This window comes from Vanessa atalanta, chromosome 15, assembly GCF_905147765.1.
Source record: "Vanessa atalanta chromosome 15, ilVanAtal1.2, whole genome shotgun sequence".
In the NCBI taxonomy this organism is placed as follows: Eukaryota; Metazoa; Arthropoda; class Insecta; order Lepidoptera; family Nymphalidae; genus Vanessa; species Vanessa atalanta.
This window is the reverse complement of record NC_061885.1, coordinates 4498279-4516537: the sequence shown is the minus strand read 5'-3', so window position 1 is coordinate 4516537 and position 18259 is coordinate 4498279. Positions and strand designations below refer to the sequence as shown.

The window sequence follows — 18259 nt, the reverse complement described above, 5'->3', positions numbered from 1 at the left end:
TCCTAAATTATCAGCTGGATACGATGAAGTCAGTCCAACGTCGTCGCATAAAGAGAATAGTAGTTCTCTTCTAAATCAATTGGCTAACCTGCCTGGCTTCAATCCTCTGAAAGCGAGAATCGTAAAACAGTACGCTAAAACACCTGAAGAGATACTGCCGACAGCTGTTGAGAAATCTTTACCGTGGAGAAGGGACAGATCCACGTATAACTTCGGTATGTGTATTAACAAAAATTTAAAACAACAATTGTTCGCTTCTGGATGACCAAAGGTTTACTTTAAAGCGCATTCTGCTTGAGCTATCTTTATGTTAATGTTATATAGTATCGGCGCTTTTTTGGTCATCTGACCAATAAAAATTGAGATTCCCTTGCATGTCGATGTCCTTCTAATTTATATGTGATCTCGTAGATGTTTGTTTTAGTCTTCATTATAGAATAAGAAAACCAATTGTTCGAGAACTAATATTTACATTATATTTTAACTATAATAAAAAAATCACTAAACTAATATATTTTTTAAATAATAATAAATCTTGTATATTTGGTTTTCTACTATTGTACGCAAGTCGCATTACGTTTAGTATATTGTATATTATCATCATTAATTATTCAAATATGTCATTTAAGATCAATTTAATTCCATTTTGACTAATGAAACTTTTTAAAAATCATTCGCATGGGATTTGTAAGTATTTGTCTTTCAGCAATTTTATATCTTATGTTATATAATTAAAAGTTAAATTATATGTTAAAAGTTTAATTTAATAACAAAAGCAATGAATATTATTTGTAAACTTCCGTTTGAATTATTGCCAATATCAAAATAGCAAATGCATTTTCCGTGACCATTGCCAAATATTAGAAGCATGAGGTAATTACATTACTATATTTAAGGAAGAAATTAATTCGTTGTTTTTCTTTTAGTTCCCAATGAAGACATTCTTGAAGAGGACGAGAGGCGAATGTCGGATGACAATGGTAGAGTATTTTATATCATAAGACATTATTTTCTAAATATTTCGACAATTTGGTATGTTTTTGAATGTGGTCAAAATAAATTTGATTTACATAAAGGATCATATCTCATTCTGTATAGACACATATATGACAGTAGCGGAACAAGCCCGCGTCGCCACTCCGACGGCTACAGAGACAATGTTACCATGGAAACGGGAGGAAGCTGAAGGGACAACCGCCCTTAAGCAATCCGAGTTCCCCTCCTGGGCATCGAATAAAGAATACTTAGCTTATAGCTCACCCTCTGCCACTTTTCTAGGTAAGTTTTAAATAAAGAATATTTAATGTTTTTAAAAGCAATTCTTAAGTATATACAGATAGATATAAAAAAAAAATCAGAAGTTAAATTAATTCTAGGTTAGATAGTAAGGTATCATATGTAATATTTTTCGTTATGGTATCAGTTGTATTCTGTAACCCACACCGCCTTCATTTGTTAAATTTTATGACTCTATTAATAAGTACTTTTTAGCACCCACCACGATATCGTTTAATTTAACCTGAGCAGATTAAATCCAATAATATCTTTCAAATTGCCTGTATTTAAAATTCCTTAGGTAGGTTATTTTTGGCATTCATGTAAATACATTGCTTATCCAGCACTTAAATAAAGAAATTAATTAATATTATAATATATCGATATCTTCTCATACTTTTTTATTTTCCTTACTTTCCCCTACCCGTTGAAACACCTTCTTCATCATCCCAATAGGCGGTATAGAGAAGCCAAAACACCCGAAATCTATCATAGGTCTATTCCGAAGAGAGAGTTCTAGTTCAACGCAAGCCGCAGATCTACCGATTGCCTCTGATTCGGAAGGAAAAGTTGATTCTATTAAAGGTGATAGTTCATCTATGAAAGGAGAATCTTTATACTCACAACCGAAGCAAGGACCGAGTTTGCTGTCGAAAAGAAGTACAAGTCTCGGTGGCCCCTCGGTTCTACTTATGGAAGATGTGGCTCATTCAGATCCTCTTGGTGCATCGTCGCGACCAGCTAGTATTATGCAGGGACCACATCGAGGACAATGTAGACGAGGATCGATGCTGGAACTGACGGGGTATGTCATTAACTATATATCTAATAAATAAATATTTTAGAAACCTCATAGAATAATGATAGTAATGTTTTTTATTTGATTCGTATACAAAAGTTTAAGAATAGTTAGTTTAATAATGAAGAGTATTTTTATATAACCTCATATTACAACATATATTTGGTGTTCATTTTAGATCTTTGTCACGTGATGCGATAACCGAAGAGAAATGCAGTAAATCATTGCCTGAGAGTGAGCGAATGGGTGTCCGACGACTTGCTCTGGGTCAGCAGAGTTTACCCAGGGAACCCTTCAATCGCCAGCTCACCATGGCCTCTAATCTCCTCACGAGCTCCTCGTCTGATGAATCGTCAGATGAAAACACCTGAGTGCGCCGCCGTGGTAACCAAGATAGGTTGCCACTGCTTAAATACAGAACACTAGAGTAGGTGCTGAATCTCAAGATTTCTTTCATATTTTTGTATGTAAGAGAATATTTTGTGATCAATCAAAGACCTTTTGGGGTAAAAAAATTTGACGCACAGTACTTTAACGATCTCTGTCTTAAATATTTACATATTATGTTTTATCGTGTAGTGACGATTGATGGAGACTTTTCATAAAAAAACAATTAGTCAATAATATGTTTTTCGGATCGTTTAATTTTTGTTTGTATAAACTTAATAAAACCAATTTATGCAGTTAGGCTCAAATGTTAGAACATTTTTGAGAGAACAGTATTACTTACATACTATATAATTTTATATTTTTATTTTTTTTATCACCAACCATACGAATCATACCAATAAAAACAAAATGCTGGTAGTCAGTTCATACTCTTCAGTATTTTTCTATGCTCTTTTAATAAATATAAATTTTTCAACTGGTGATATTCTTAAATCAAATAAAAATAGATAATAATATTTATATAGAAAACAGTAGGTAATTTAAAAAAAGTAGCGCGGTTTTCGAATTGTTTTTAAAAATGGCAACAATTGCCAATGACAATACATATATGGTTAAGTGTGATGTATATATAATAAATATTATGTAGATAATCATTGTTACATTAAAATCTCATAAATCTTTAAAAACTTCTTAATATCTACTTACACAGTGACTGAATCCAAGCAAATATTGTTGATTTTTTATAGAATGGCCCCAAAAACAAATTAGGCTTTGTAATAGTGTATAATGCGTTATAAAAACCTACATAAAAATTATGTTTAACGAATAAAGCACAATGGTTGTATCTAAATAGTGTACCTTGAGTGAAGAAATGCAGTTACTTGTTACTTGTATCAGTTACAACATTGAATATGTATCAAATGAGTCCCTGTAATTAAATAAGGAAATGTTTATAAGGGATCATTCTTTTCGCTCTAAGGTACGGAATCCTAAAAAGTATGTTAATATTACTGTCATTGGCAATGTGACGTCACAATGTTAGAGATCTTTCTTAAGTTAGAAATTAAAATGAATAAAGTGCTTGTAAGTTTGATAATAGCTAGTTAGTCTAAAAGTTATATTGTTGCCATTAGAAAATTTAATTGTGTACTTAGATCAATTAAGAAACATTTATAAATACATTTAAGGCAATTAGTACAATAATAGCGCTAGTACCCATTACATTGTTTTTTTTTTAATTTTCGTTCAATAAATCTATTGTCCGAGTTTTAGTCTCATGGAGAGGCCTAAAACAATTTTATTTTAAAACATTTTAGGTACATATGAAGTTGATATGTATAAGCTTAAAATCTAAAATAACACATTTTATTTGTCGCTCGTGTTTTTTTTATTTCCATAAAAATAAGTTGATTAAATTAAATTAACCGCAAAACCTACGTACACCAAGGCTAGTGACGCAAAAATACACGAAAAATGAAATTTATATTATTGATTTATTTTTAGTTGATTGTATTTATTTTACTAAAAAGTTTTAACAGACAACAAATATAATGTCTTTATATTGAATAGTATGCTTTTTTGATGAATGATGATGAATATAACATTGAAGTACTTAGGTCGTATGCCTGTGTTGCATGACAAAAACAGCACGTATAAAGTATGTAGGTATTAATATTTTATTTTACTTATTATCATCACGGGCGTTGTGATATTTATTGTAAATAGTGTTCTTATATTATGTATTTATTCTATCTAAGTAAAAATATGTTAATGCGTAGATAAAAAGTTGAAATATAGATAGAAGTTCGACAATAGTGGTAGTCTTAATTTTTTTAACACCCGATGATTTTCGGATTTCATCGAATGTATCTATTTGTTTTGATTTAAACACAGTTATATCCAAGCTTGTAATTACAATAATGTATTTAAAGTTATATTATGGCTACACTGATAGATCTAAAAGTGTTTTGAATCTAGAAGTACGAAATAAAAAAATACGATCAAGACTAAATGTATTGAACTTATTTTTTTTATTCGTCAATTAACTACCTACAAGTGATCTTTTTATACGATTATACTGTTCTCCGTCTTCGTATTTGCTACTTTTTTGTGCAATGGTTATATTGTAATAGATTGTTTTATTTCATTTAAAGTACTTAGAACCTTTTTTGTAACAAACTTATTCTTCGTGTTAAATTTAACATTAACAAATGAAGTGTTACATACATTTGTAAATTTTATTAAACAAATTTGTAAATAAAAATAAAAAATTGCTTTAAGCATAATATAGGTTTTAAAATTAATCACCGGTCGCACTTAATATTGCTACAAGCCATTTGATATGGTCTTATTAAACATCTAAACTAGAATATTAAGTGTACCTACTTAATATCAATAAGCTTTTCATGAACTATGGTGTGTCAATTGAAAAACAAATAGTGCCTAGCTTAGATAACCACAACTCATTGTTCAAATGATCTTAACATTGTTGTACTATCATTAATTAATTAATTAAACGATAGAATGTAAAGCATTTCTTTGAAATAAATGATATGAATTGAATTGTTTCTTATTATTTCAATTCCACATTACTCTTATTGCTACCAACCTCTATTTGATTGTTAATTTTTTTCCATTATATTATAGATGAGCCTTGATGTTACAAGATGAGAATCTTAACCGAAGATTCAGAGTTCAAACCCAGGGCAAGCAACGCTAAATGAATGTGCTTAATTTGTGTATATAATTAATCTCGTTCTTGGCGGTGAAATAAAAAAGTCGTAAACGTATATCCACCAAATCTCTCTGGAGCAGCGTGGTGTACTGTCAGGCAGTAGGACATTAAGAGATTGTTACTTTTTTACTTTAATACAAATTTATACAACTTTGAATTTTCCGCCTTTTCGAATATACCGAGGTTATCCTGAATTTTAACTAGATGGCGTTGCGTACGATATACCTAATGTAAAGTAAAATAAAATAAAAATCAAATATCTCGAATTTTTCGTGAAATTTTTCATAAAGTAAATAATTAGGTAGTATATCTTTCAATTTTAATTATTATTCATCCAATCGTTAATAACTTTTTGGACGATTCATATCACGTGATCAGTCAGACATATGTTCTAAAGATATAATTTATCTGTAGTTCGCTGTCCGCTCACTAGTCCGTATGCTTGTTGTGTAGTAGTTTTTCTTCCTGTTTATAATTTTCATGAAAAATAACGGAAAATGCCGCGTAACTGTAAACCTTTATGTTAAGATTTAAACCTTAATTAATTCGCCACTATTATGTGTTAAGCTAATTGTTTATGTGTGTTATGAGTGGTAAAGTTATCAAGTCGAGAATGAAACATACTTTTGCATTGAAATAAATAATTAAAGCGGTAAGTGTCATCGAAATTAATAACGAGTAAATGGGCTTTTGAACATTTTTATCAGAGCTTGAATTTTTTTTAGTAGAATTTGCATACGTCAACTTTTTTTAATGGAAAGGGACCTTTCTAAATCTTTGTTATTGTTTACGATTTTTATTAAAGTTAATATGGGTATACTTGTTTACAATAACTAAATACTTCCACCTATCTCCTATAGCTGTCCACCGAACAAAATGAATTCTATTGCCATTTATTTATCATGGATCCTAATCTTATCAGGATAGATATCAACAAGTGTACTTCATTCTTGAGTTTTCCCTTCAAAAAAACCGATTCCGTTGATTTTTACAATTAAAATTTTAAAGAAATAATATTGGGTTTACTGTAACTTAAATAATTATAAAATATTTGATAAATATCAGTTTTTGATTCGTACCAGTTGTTATGTGTACAAAATAAACAGTTTTTAACTCGACAATGAATGTAATTATCTTTTAATGTTTTATATTTGGTGAAAGTTAAATTAAACAATTTTTATTTAAACTGTATGTATATATTATGTGTAGCCATAAGTGTAACTAATTTTTGAAGTAATTGATACAAATTTAATCTTTTATAATAATTATTATTAATAATTTGTTTTGTATTGTAAGGAAAAGAACAAATAATAAACCATATAAGTATAACAACCTTCTCTTTTTGAAAATTATATAAAAATATAATATGATAGAATGTTATGCACTAAGTGACCCATAAACATTGTTTATTTAACTTTAAATGTTTTAGTGAATATAATTTTACCTAATAATATTGTTTACTAGTAACGGATAAAGGAAATGATATGATATGTGAAGTTATTTTGGAGTTGAATCTTTAATTCTGGAGATTAACCCTAAATACAAGCACAGATTTTACTTCTTTATAATATTAGTATAGATAGAGTTTGTATAAGAAACCCATTACAGTTTTCTCATTAAGCTATTTTTCTTATCATAACAGTATATTTAAAAATCAAAGATTGCATCAATTTACTAATCTCAAAATCTATCTATATTTAATGGTCTTATTAGGTGAAGTGATGAATTTTTATATATATTTATTTAATCACCACTGCCATTAACAATCTGTACAATTAAATTGGCAGTATTCATTTATTTAGGATTATAGTTTAATCAACACAATCTCGACAGAATCACAGACTAATTGTGTTGAATAAGTCGAAATTGGGGTCTAGCACAAACCTATAGTCCATACAAAACACCTTGATCAATCAAACAACTGTATAAAACTGGTATTAACAAAATTTAATGCAGGGAAAACTGCAGTGGATGCTATTGTATATATGAAAAAAAAATAAACAAATTAACTGCTTTTGACAATAAGATGTATTACACATACAATTATATATATTTATGGTTATATTTTATATATATATATATGTATATGATAAGGATTATAATAATATAATTAATACTATTTTATTGAGTAAATAATGAATGTTTAAGTTCATTGTGTTCAATAAAAAGAATAAAATTATTTTATAACACAATTTAAATTTATATTAATGAATGTTGTTAGTCGTATATTTATAATAACAAAGTATATCTTGTATTTTTTTAGATAGCAGCAAGAATGGAGCATTCGGATTTGGTAGCCGAGATGGCTCAGGTGGAGCATCTAACTACACAAGAGAGGCTCCACTTGGCTCGAAGGTACGATTTCTAGTTATTTATTCTATTCATTATTTCTAGTTATTTTATAGATTTCTAAGTTATTTATTACTAGCCACCCACCACCGCTTTGCATAGGTGCAATGCTGATACTAATTATACTACAAAATGTCTTTATATACAACTTACAGCTTTTTATGTCATTAGAACATACAAACCGCTATGTCCCTGCATTTTAAATCTGTAATATGTTCGAAAATATTCATGTTGTAAATAGCCATATTGTTAAACTTTTAATACCTTTGCCTTAAGTAAAATGTTAAATAAATGCCTTTTTTGTAGACATTTTTAAGGTTTACAATACTATAGTATGTTATTTTCATCTATCTCGTAGGGTTCGCGCAAAAAATGTGTTTATTAATTACATCACATTATCAGTGTTTCTCTACTATATAATGGATTTATTATATATATATAAACCTTCCCCTTTGAAACACCCAATCTATTTAAAAAATCGCAGCATAATCCGTTGCGTATTTTTGAAGATCTAAGCATACACAGGTACAGGATAGATAGCGAGAAGCGGCTTTGTATTATACTATGTAGTGAAAAGTAACTAAAGTACCATTTAAATAATAATTATATACCTAGTAATGTGTTGAATAAATTATTAAATTAACTTTTTACTTTTGCATTTAAAATAATTGTCTCACAAAATTGCTTACTGTTCAAGTATCTGTTGTTCAACTATCAGATATTGTTCCGTTTTTAAGGGTGTAGAGATAAACATTCAAGGTCATTTATCAGCTTCATCTAAGATCGTGCTATCCTTTCCAACTGCAAACATAAAAAAGAGATAGAATTTTTTGAGTCCTGTCAAATTAGCGTATTTTAAAGATTATATCCATTATATAATTGATATGATTGTTTAAATTTGCTTATAGAAAACAATAATGTAAAGTTCTATTATTCATGGAGCAGGTGTCGCATGAATCAGGCACTATGTGAACTTAATGAGAATGTCGATGAGCACATTAATAGTCCAGCTAACATATTCATATATTATAGTAGGAATAAAGGTAAAGATATTTAAACACATATACATGTATTAAATATAATTATAGTTACACAATTGAGCACAGAAAGAAACAGATACACTAGTTGCCGCCCTCAGATTCGCCCGCATTTGAGAGGATGTTGTGCAGGTGTTATGTACCCTATGTCCTTTTGTTTAGGTACCCCTGGCAACATATAAGCAAAATTTCATTTATAAAATACATAAGTACTTTTATTGTCAACAGACGAAACCTGCGCGATTGCACCGTATTGTCGGTGTAAGAAATAGTTAATGTGTTACAGTAACAACGGCTCTGACCAGTGATGACCACCTACTATCAAATGGGTCCATTTGCAATAGTAATCTAACCTTTCTTTGACCTTGTATTAAATTCATGCAAATCAATAATCATTTCTATAGGTGTAGTTCGATCGTTGAACTGTGTAAATTAATTATGTAACTGATACATTTTGTCACATTTGTTGCCAGATCGACGAAGTATTTACTTCGTAGATTGAACGTGGTGCCCAAGATAACATCTATAGGCTTATAGGATTAGCTAGATAGGTATAAAATAATAATTTTTTTAATATTATTGTGTATATGATATTGATTGTTAATAATCAGTTTTATTTGTTAATAATTCAGTCTTGTATTTGTATGTTTATAAAGTAAAATAATAGTAAGTTTAGTATAATAGATATAAAAGACAAGATTTGATGGATTGGGAAGGTTGAACGCGTTGAATGTTTCGACAGTAGTGATACCAACGCAGATAAGATCAATAATGATATGCGTGCGAAGCTACAACAAACCACGAATCTTCTATAAATTTATGTCATTAGGCAGCAAATGTCAAAAGTTTGTCTGTACGTATAACAACGCAACAGAAATTACGAAACCGGTTATGATTCTGTATTATCGTAAACTTTATAGCGCTGGAATTATATGAGAAATGTTCTATTATAAAAATGTGTCAACGATTTGTTACAAATCTTCGTCTAGCGGTGGAATATTTATGGGGTTTATACTTAAAATTTTTAATTGTAGTAGTACCCGTAAATATCGTTTGAACGGAGTAAAATTGTAACAGGTTGTATAAAACTGTCCAAATATTTATTAGGTGCAACCAAAAACCTAGTACGTCAGCGTCGTCTCAATTCCATAAAACAACCAGCTAAATAATTCTCAAGGAGTAGTCAGACAAGGCAGGCTGCCGGCAGTTATTTTTTCCATTTTTATGCTTTGATACTCTACGATACAAAGTAAATAGGATAAAGACAATCGAATCATAAATAATATATACAGTAGTATATAATAAAAATCTGATGTATCTTTAATACTAATAATCTTCGATACGTAAATTGAATTAGGATTTTATTAACGCTATTGTTTGGTTATGATTGCAAGAGATTCGTTTTAAAACCACCTGGTTATTACAAAGTATCAATTTACTCGGTTTGACCACAGTTTCCGGTAAGAGCTTACACTTCCAAGCATTGCTGTACTACGAGTATATCCTTGTACGCCATTGTTTGTCTATAAACTATAATTCTTATTTCCTGTGTTTAAAGATCGTCTGGATGTGGTCTCTTAGCGATAAGACTGTTCTATTGTACAGATTTATTTATAGACGTTTTTTTATTCTTTTTGCTTAACTTATTCACATTAGATTTCATATGATTAAGAAAATGTTCATCAGAGGTTTTGTTCTCGCAATCTCTGATTTATTTAATTTGATTTTGTCTTAGCCAATCTCCTATTAAGACACTAGCAAGGTCTAGTCTCTTAATAGGACATTGGTTTTGCCTCAGTAAAGGCTATCTTTACCCACGCTGTATCGTTATTTAGACAGGGTTATAACTTATAATTAAGTTTGGATTGAATCGAGTGTATTAACATTTGTAAGACTAAATTTTCTATACACAACGTGTCAGAAAACGACCTTGAACTTAGATAATTTGGAATTGCTAGAAAGTTATTATTTTGAATTGAGGTTGGAAGGCTTGAGATTGTTTTTGGTACACACATTTATTTTTTCTTACATTTTTTTCTCAAAAAATAAAAACTTTGTGATGAAAGTTGTAAAGTTGAGAAACGTTAGGAATTAGTTTCAGTCTGTTTTGGTTTATTTTTTTAGTAGTTACCGATTCCGTGTCCCACACGGAATCGGTAACTACTGATATCGATATGAATAATGACTTAGGAAAATTTTCTTAGAAAACATTTTCCTAAGTACAGTGTTTAAATGAAACATTTTCATAATTTATCGCCACTTAAGACCGGAGAAAATCGTTAAATATATTTTTTTACAATTACCCGAATCCAAATTAAAGTGTTCATGCTTAAAATAATTATATCTAAGGTCAGATACGATTAATGTAGATGAAAGATATAAAAATAATTGTGACTAAACGACACGAAACGAGATGACGTCACTCGATTAAACAACCGATTTAAGTTAGTTATGATAGCCGTTCTCTAATAGGACTTACATTTTACTTAATATCCATAAAATTAAGATTAAATTCTTAGTTATGCGTAATGTTAGTCATGATATGATACTCACTTTTCTCATACTTTCACTCGACGCAAGCTGGAAATGGTCACCTCGTAAACTCGATTGTTACACTTTATTGCGAAATTTACGTTACGCAAACACACACATATGCATGTATGTTTATATATATATATCATATTAATAAGTAGCAATTTGTTTTGTTCCTAGGTTCTAGTTTTGGATGGAATATTTAAAAAAAAATTCATAGTATGTAAATATTTTTATTCGCAATCTGGGTAATTAATAAATATTTAAAATCAATCCTTTGAAGGAGGTTTTTTAGTATATAAATTAATAAATTAAAAAGAGCTGTAAATATCAAATATATCCGATAGTAATTATGTTTATGGTTCATAATTTGTATCAATAATAACTGTAATACACGGACGTAAATCGAACATTACCAACAAACCTCTCACAGCGGCCGCAGCCTCCATCAGTACGCGTTACAAATGACTTGTTTATTACAAAAGCGGACGTTCATTTCTCTACAGGATATAATTATAAATATCTTATTGTATACGTAAACTACAATTTAATATTGTTTTAAAAATACAACCAACATTTCCCTTGGAAAGGTTTGACTTCGGTATATTTTTTAATATATTACGTTTTGAAAACTATTTTTTAATTTCTTCTATATCTAATTCTATCATTGTTCATAATATGAATCCTTCGTCATTATTTTTTAATGAATGAATAGTCAAATTTACTATTGAAGGAACAGAGATATCGATGCTTCATAAACGTTTCGCTTCAATAGCTATTGTAAAAAACGTTGATTACTTAATTAAAATAACCGAAAACAATTCTGTTTTGCTAATTGAAGGATTAATATAAAACCCACCAGGTTATCTATACTGAATAGTTGAACAGAAAAAAATGTAGTGTAATAATGTATTTAATATTTGTGTAACCCAAACCTAAACTAATTTTAAGATTAACGTACCTAATTTTATTATTTGCCAGTTCATATATATTTTGAGTTGTAATTTTTTTATTATTTGAATACGTGCCAAATATCATAAACTGTATGTTTATATACCGTCTGATATATTGTATACAAATAAAAATTATAAACAACTTCAAATTTTTCATAATCTTCTCCAAGAAATTGAATTTACAAATCTCAGCACGGGATGCTATTATGGAAATTCAGTGGTGCATGTCCGGGTAGAACCCGGGTAGAATTTCGGTTAAAATGTACGTGTACTAGACCCGGTTACATCTACGCTAAATTGTAAAAGCCACTGATAATTTCCTGCCTAATGTAACACTACGATTACAGCTTTTTTTTTCTTTATATCTATATCATCAAAAAAGCAAGTTAATCGCTTTGTTACGCTTTTGTTTTTTATTTATTAAATTGTATGTTGTCGCAGTTTTGGTAAAAGATTGGAAACGAACACTATATTGAAAGCGCGCTTTATAGATCTTGACCAGCGAGAGAAAATGCGAATGCGTAACGACCTACTTTTATTACCTTTAGTTGACTCATTGATAGTCAACTTATAAGGCTGCAGGTTCCGAAGTCCTAGCTTTAAATCAGGTCAGATCACTAAAAATATATATTACAATTTTTTGTCTCGAAATTCTCAGTAGCGACCCGCAGTTTGGAATTAAACAATGGTTACATTCACGTGTTTCGGAAAACATCCAAAGCCTGTGTCTTGCACCTGAACGCAATCCGGTCGGCAACGCAACGGATTGCCATCCCATTGTAATATCAGTGAGAAAATAAGAATTGTGGACACACTTGTGCACTAAACTGAGTGCCCGAAAGTGTATACCCATTTCGTCCTGTATCACTAGCGTAGTTGGCTGGTCTCCGTTGACATCAAACGGAATATACATAGGAGGACATCACGTTCATAGGCGTTTTATTTTCACTTGTTCGAGACAAATGTTTGAAATTATTATTTTATTGAATAGAACATATTATCTATACATATCAAACAATATATCAGATGTAAGATAACGTTGACATATTGAAGCATTTCAGCTGAAATTTATTGTATTTGTAGGTACAGAGATATAATGATTTAGATACGCCATTTTAAGATAATGTTTTGTCGTAATTAGTATATTTTCGTATAATATTTAATATGGATATATTAAATTAACATTTAATCTACAAATTTGGTAAAGAGTTTGCCTAGTTATAATTTTTTTTATAATACTCGTCAAAATGAGTATTGTAAACAAATATAACTAGGCAATAAGAATACATGTATTTAAAATAATACATATTTTCTTGTCTTTTTAAGTGCAATAAAGAATATATATATTTTGTATATCTGCTATAGCAGATATTTCCCGCTACTGCTTCTCCATTTGAAGATTAACATGTGTAACACACAACACAACAAATATAACATGAATATTCAGTGGTGCTTGCTCGGTTTTGAACTTTGGGTTAAATTCACTTGTTCTAACCCACTGCGATATTCATAAAATTGTAACGTGATGGATTTCCACTATTGCTGATATCTTCGCGCCAAAATGCTATATTGATTAATGATTAGCCTCGCTGTTTTATCTATGTTTGTAGTATAAAAGGGAATTTGCACAGTAAACGTACTAATAACCAAAAGTATAGCTTTTATAATGATGAAATGTATATTTCCCTCGTTTAAATGTATCAAGCGACTGTCATACCATGCAAAAAAACTTAATATCGATTAGAACCTGGGCCTTAACCTAACTAGTAACTGATCAGTTTTTATCTTTGATATCTGCTCTTGTTGGTAGAATTTGATTTCCCGTCGGTAGTAACGGCTCTGTAGAACTATTCTTATTGATTCCGAAGTCTTAAAGCTTCGTGTACACTGAACACGATGTCTAAGTTGCAATACTGGCCGCACCGCATTTGCAATGGTGTTGCAGATGTCCATGGGCGGTGGTAGTCACTTTCCACCAGGTGAGCCTCCTGCTCGTTTGCCAACTATACAATTAAAAAAAAAAAACTAGCTCCGGACTGCAATAGTGTGTGCAATATTCGCCGCGACTGCGGCATCATCTGTACGAAGCCCTAAAGCCTCCCAGAGTAAAGTGTTTTTTAATTTGAATTCGGCCTGCTGTCGTCTAGTGTTGTTAAAGAATGATTAATGTCTCTTTTAATGTCAATGAACTCAGTCATAACCAGGTCACCCATTTGCACGTGATTTTAAAATAATGTGAGAAATGTCATAACAGAACGTTTTAAAGTAATTTATGATGTATGATAAGGTTAATATTTTTTATCAATGTTAAGTTAAGATTTTTTCGAATAATATTGATTATATGCAGCGATTTTTCAAATATAACATGTGGCAAACAAACGTACATATGTTCTGCATTAGTGTTCAGCTATATCCAACAGCTGTTCCATTATCACGTATGTAATCTTGTAAGCATGAACGGTTATTTACAATACAAGCTGTTACACGACCTTACACTCATGATGAACAAAATGTTAACAACAATTTCATGTATATACACAATAATAATGTAAATCTACTTTAAAGAAACAGCGTCAATCATTGTATAAATACGAGGAATAAAGGTATCCCTAGCACAGAACCTAGTTTGCGACTTCGTAGAATAAATATTTCTTCTTAGGGTATGGTTTTCGTTTCTATAAAAAGAGATATTTTTTACTAGGTCTATTTATAAATTTAAATATCACGTCAAGAAACATTGATAAATAAAACACTGTAATGATGATAAAAATGCAGGGAATTAGTATTCATTGATTTCATAAAAGACAAATAATAAATTTAATTGTATTTAATTATCATTCCTATGTAAATTGGTAGAGAAGATTAACTACTTATTTATTGTCGGTTCATCTCGATAGAATACATTCCGATACGGTGTATAATAGTTTTAAATTTAATTTACTATTAACACTACGATTTAAAATTGCTTTTATGAGTCAATTTGAATAATGATTATTTAGATTGTTATTGGTTTTGAGAGAATGCACTTGTGCTTGCTCAAACATCGGTACACAATAATAAATATAATATCCCGTGCAATTTTTCTATTGGACAAAATCGCTCAAGAGGACATTATCATCACATATGCATAAATGTAAATGTTTTTTTTTTTTCATGATTGGATTATATCATTATGATTAAATTATTTATAAACTTGAATTATCACGATGAATTATAATGAATGTCATATTATAAGTGTATTAGGTATTCGTGTACATTTTAGATATGTATAAGGCATCTAGGGAACGGGTAGGTGATGATATGTTATACAAGTCTGTAGTAGGGAACTGAGGTTATGACTAGAGAGTTAAACTAAGAAGGAAAACAATGCGCTGCGCCTAATAAATGAAATAAGTCGAGGCCAATGATACTAATGACCTCCTCTCCTTTTAAGGAAAATGTGTGGAGCTTATTCCAACACGCTGCTCTAATGCGGGTTGGTTCACATGATGTTTCCCATCACCACGGACGCCGAAGTGTAGTATAAACACAAATTAAGTATGTTAATACTCAGACATGTTTGGCCGGGTTTGAACCCGCAATCTGAGGTTAAGATTCACGTGTTCAGACAGTGGTCCATCTAAGCTCTTAAGTTAATTAAGTCTTTTGTGTTTATTTACCGATATTTGTGTACCGGCGAGTGTTCTTACATACTTAACTAGCCTTGATTATTGTACTTTATTAACAAAACCATCAAAAATTTTTAAGAATTCTCCGTAACCTCGTTTAACGTCATGTCAGTCACCCTTAATTGATTTATAAATTGAAATTGGTAAATGAATCCTTAATTTCCTCTGTACATTAATTTTCAAAAGCGATATAACATGGTTTTTACTCTTAAACGTAAGCATTACTACCAATTTTCATTTTCATATTCCTAACATCAAAAATGGCGAATTTCCAAATAACCTTTCATCCCGAATTCCACACACACGCCTTTAAATATTTCAAACTTGAAATAAATAATAAGGCAAATATCATATAAAAATCAATTCTTCGTGCTTATTTACGTTCCATTTTGCACGAAATTTTATTTCTTTCATCCTGTTAGAGTCACTGGTTTAGGCTGTGCGTTGTATTTCATTTACGATTTTTAAAACTTTATTAAGTAATAGTCATTTTCGATTATTTTTATTATCAATAGTAAAATCGCAATATCTTATTTATACTGATTATTTTAAAAATAGTATATAGCTCATTGAAATTCGACGGTATATGTCTGTGATAAGAAGCAATAGGCTTCTATGCTAACCGTAAAATTGATAATGGAATGCAGATAGCGATATATTGTACATAGTAGTTTTATTATTATAGTAATTGAAAGACACATACAATAATTGAATGAATGTTGAAATAAACACCTATTTCAATAGAATAATGTATATTACGTATGTGTATCGCATTTAATGTCGTTGAATTATCGTTTTTTTTTTAATGCGTTACTGAAGAAACTGCTAAAGAAAAACAAACGCGTAAGTAGCTTCGCAGTTTCATTCAGTTTTAATTTAGACTATTGATGTGACGAGCGTTAATTTTAAGTTTTCGTTAAAAATAAATGAAAAGAGTTATTATGAGCACTTTCTTTATTTCCGTTTAATTACTGGAACAAGAAGTAAATTGTTTTCTTACAATATCCCTAATTAATTTACATCAAATTATTAACACGTAATTTTTTTTGTTTCATTAGCAGTAAAATAAACAAAGTATTTGTATGTAAGCCAATTAGAATAGCTTAGTTTATCCATTGATATAATCTCATTAGAATATATATCTCTCTGGTATAAAGTGAAAACGTTTTCACTTTTTACGATTGCATGCGAACAAATTATTACCCCATGCTAGATGCGGGTTTAGTTGTAAAATGAAGGCTGAGGTGATTGAAATATGTCTAATTGCATGTTCGTGTCATGGACCTCTATAACTTGGCGGTTAAATTTCATAAACAGACACGTGTTACAAATTTACCATGACAATTCGTAAGAGAATATATGAGATACGATATTATAGAACCAAATTAATAATAATTGTTATGCTTTGTACATGAAGTCGCAATTCTCGTTACTGTCTTGTTGGTTTAGCAGCTGGCTTATAAGGTTATAAATCCCGAGGTTCTCGGTTCAAATCTCTAGTCATTAAACAGAAGTACAAATAGGCTTTGAAGATTTTACACTCCCTTGTCTCGGAAAGCACGTAAATCGGTTGGTCAGTCTGAACTGTTTCCGGTTGTGTCGGATTGGAGCCCCAGTGGACTATGAGAGTGAAGGGAATAGAATAGCATGCTTGTGAGCTATACTGTGTCATGCGCGGTTGATTAGTCTCCCTTGAGAATCGTCGCCGTGGCTAATATCGGTCAGGAGGACATCGTCAGGTGCATCGAAGCTAAATTATGTCAATTATGTTTAAATGTTAAAAACGACCAAGACTTACTCTGCAAATTACGTCCACTATTGATCATAGATTTTCACGGGTTTTCCAGTCTTACATACGGCGTCTCCTTGCAGCTTACGTCGTATGTATTATACCGAATTGTTACATTATAATTATTTCATTCGTCATAAAGCATATATATATGTAAAAATGAAATATAGAAATGATTACAGAACAAATATTCTTAGTCTTCAATTGTACAGATAATTAATGTTATACTACTAATTTTGGTTTAAGAATTTAAGAATTGTCTCAGCGAAGCTTTTGCGAGTGTCATCTAAAAAAAATAACACATAAATGCGAGAGTTTTTGTTTGTTTGTTACGCTTTCACGTCTTATCTCAACGGATAATCATGAAATTTTGTATACATGTTGTCGCGGGAATACAGAAAATAGGACACCTAACACCCGCTACCCCATCACACGCAGACGATACCCGAGACGGAAACTTGTAACTTATCATTATGACGGACCTTCTATTTAAAAAAACATAATATAATGATTGATAAATTTATTATTAAAATAGCAAAAGGATTTTAAGTCACACATTTTGTAATCTCAAAGATATAACTAATCATCTCTTATGCGTACTATTACTGTTATCTAATACGCCTACCTAATATCTAGTTTCCCTATAATTCTTGCACAGTTATCAGAGCAATGGAATCTTACTTGACGCAACGGCCTCATAGATCTATTTTAAGTGTTACAAAAATAAATAACA

General features: G+C 30.3%; 2 protein-coding genes across 12 annotated transcripts in view; both read left to right on the top strand.

Moving 5' to 3' along the window:
• The window catches only part of LOC125069092 (sodium/hydrogen exchanger 3), a 36570-nt gene extending 32529 nt beyond the window's left edge, over positions 1-4041 (top strand). For 8 of the 10 annotated variants that reach the window (XM_047678446.1, XM_047678451.1, XM_047678444.1 and 5 more), the window contains exons 16-20: positions 15-215; positions 927-980; positions 1099-1278; positions 1732-2080; positions 2253-4041. In XM_047678446.1, coding sequence (XP_047534402.1) covers positions 15-215; positions 927-980; positions 1099-1278; positions 1732-2080; positions 2253-2445 — 977 coding nt within the window. In that variant the 3' untranslated portion in view covers positions 2446-4041. The remainder of the gene's footprint in view (positions 1-14; positions 216-926; positions 981-1098; positions 1279-1731; positions 2081-2252) is intronic. The other 2 variants (XM_047678452.1, XM_047678453.1) reach the window with 2 other exon arrangements.
• A 1587-nt stretch (positions 4042-5628) lies between these two features.
• LOC125069447 (protein phosphatase 1 regulatory subunit 16A) overlaps positions 5629-18259 on the top strand; it is a 32797-nt gene continuing 20166 nt past the window's right edge. For both annotated transcript variants that reach the window (XM_047678946.1, XM_047678945.1), the window contains exons 1-2: positions 5629-5850; positions 7462-7553. In XM_047678946.1, coding sequence (XP_047534902.1) covers positions 7474-7553 — 80 coding nt within the window. In that variant the 5' untranslated portion in view covers positions 5629-5850; positions 7462-7473. The remainder of the gene's footprint in view (positions 5851-7461; positions 7554-18259) is intronic.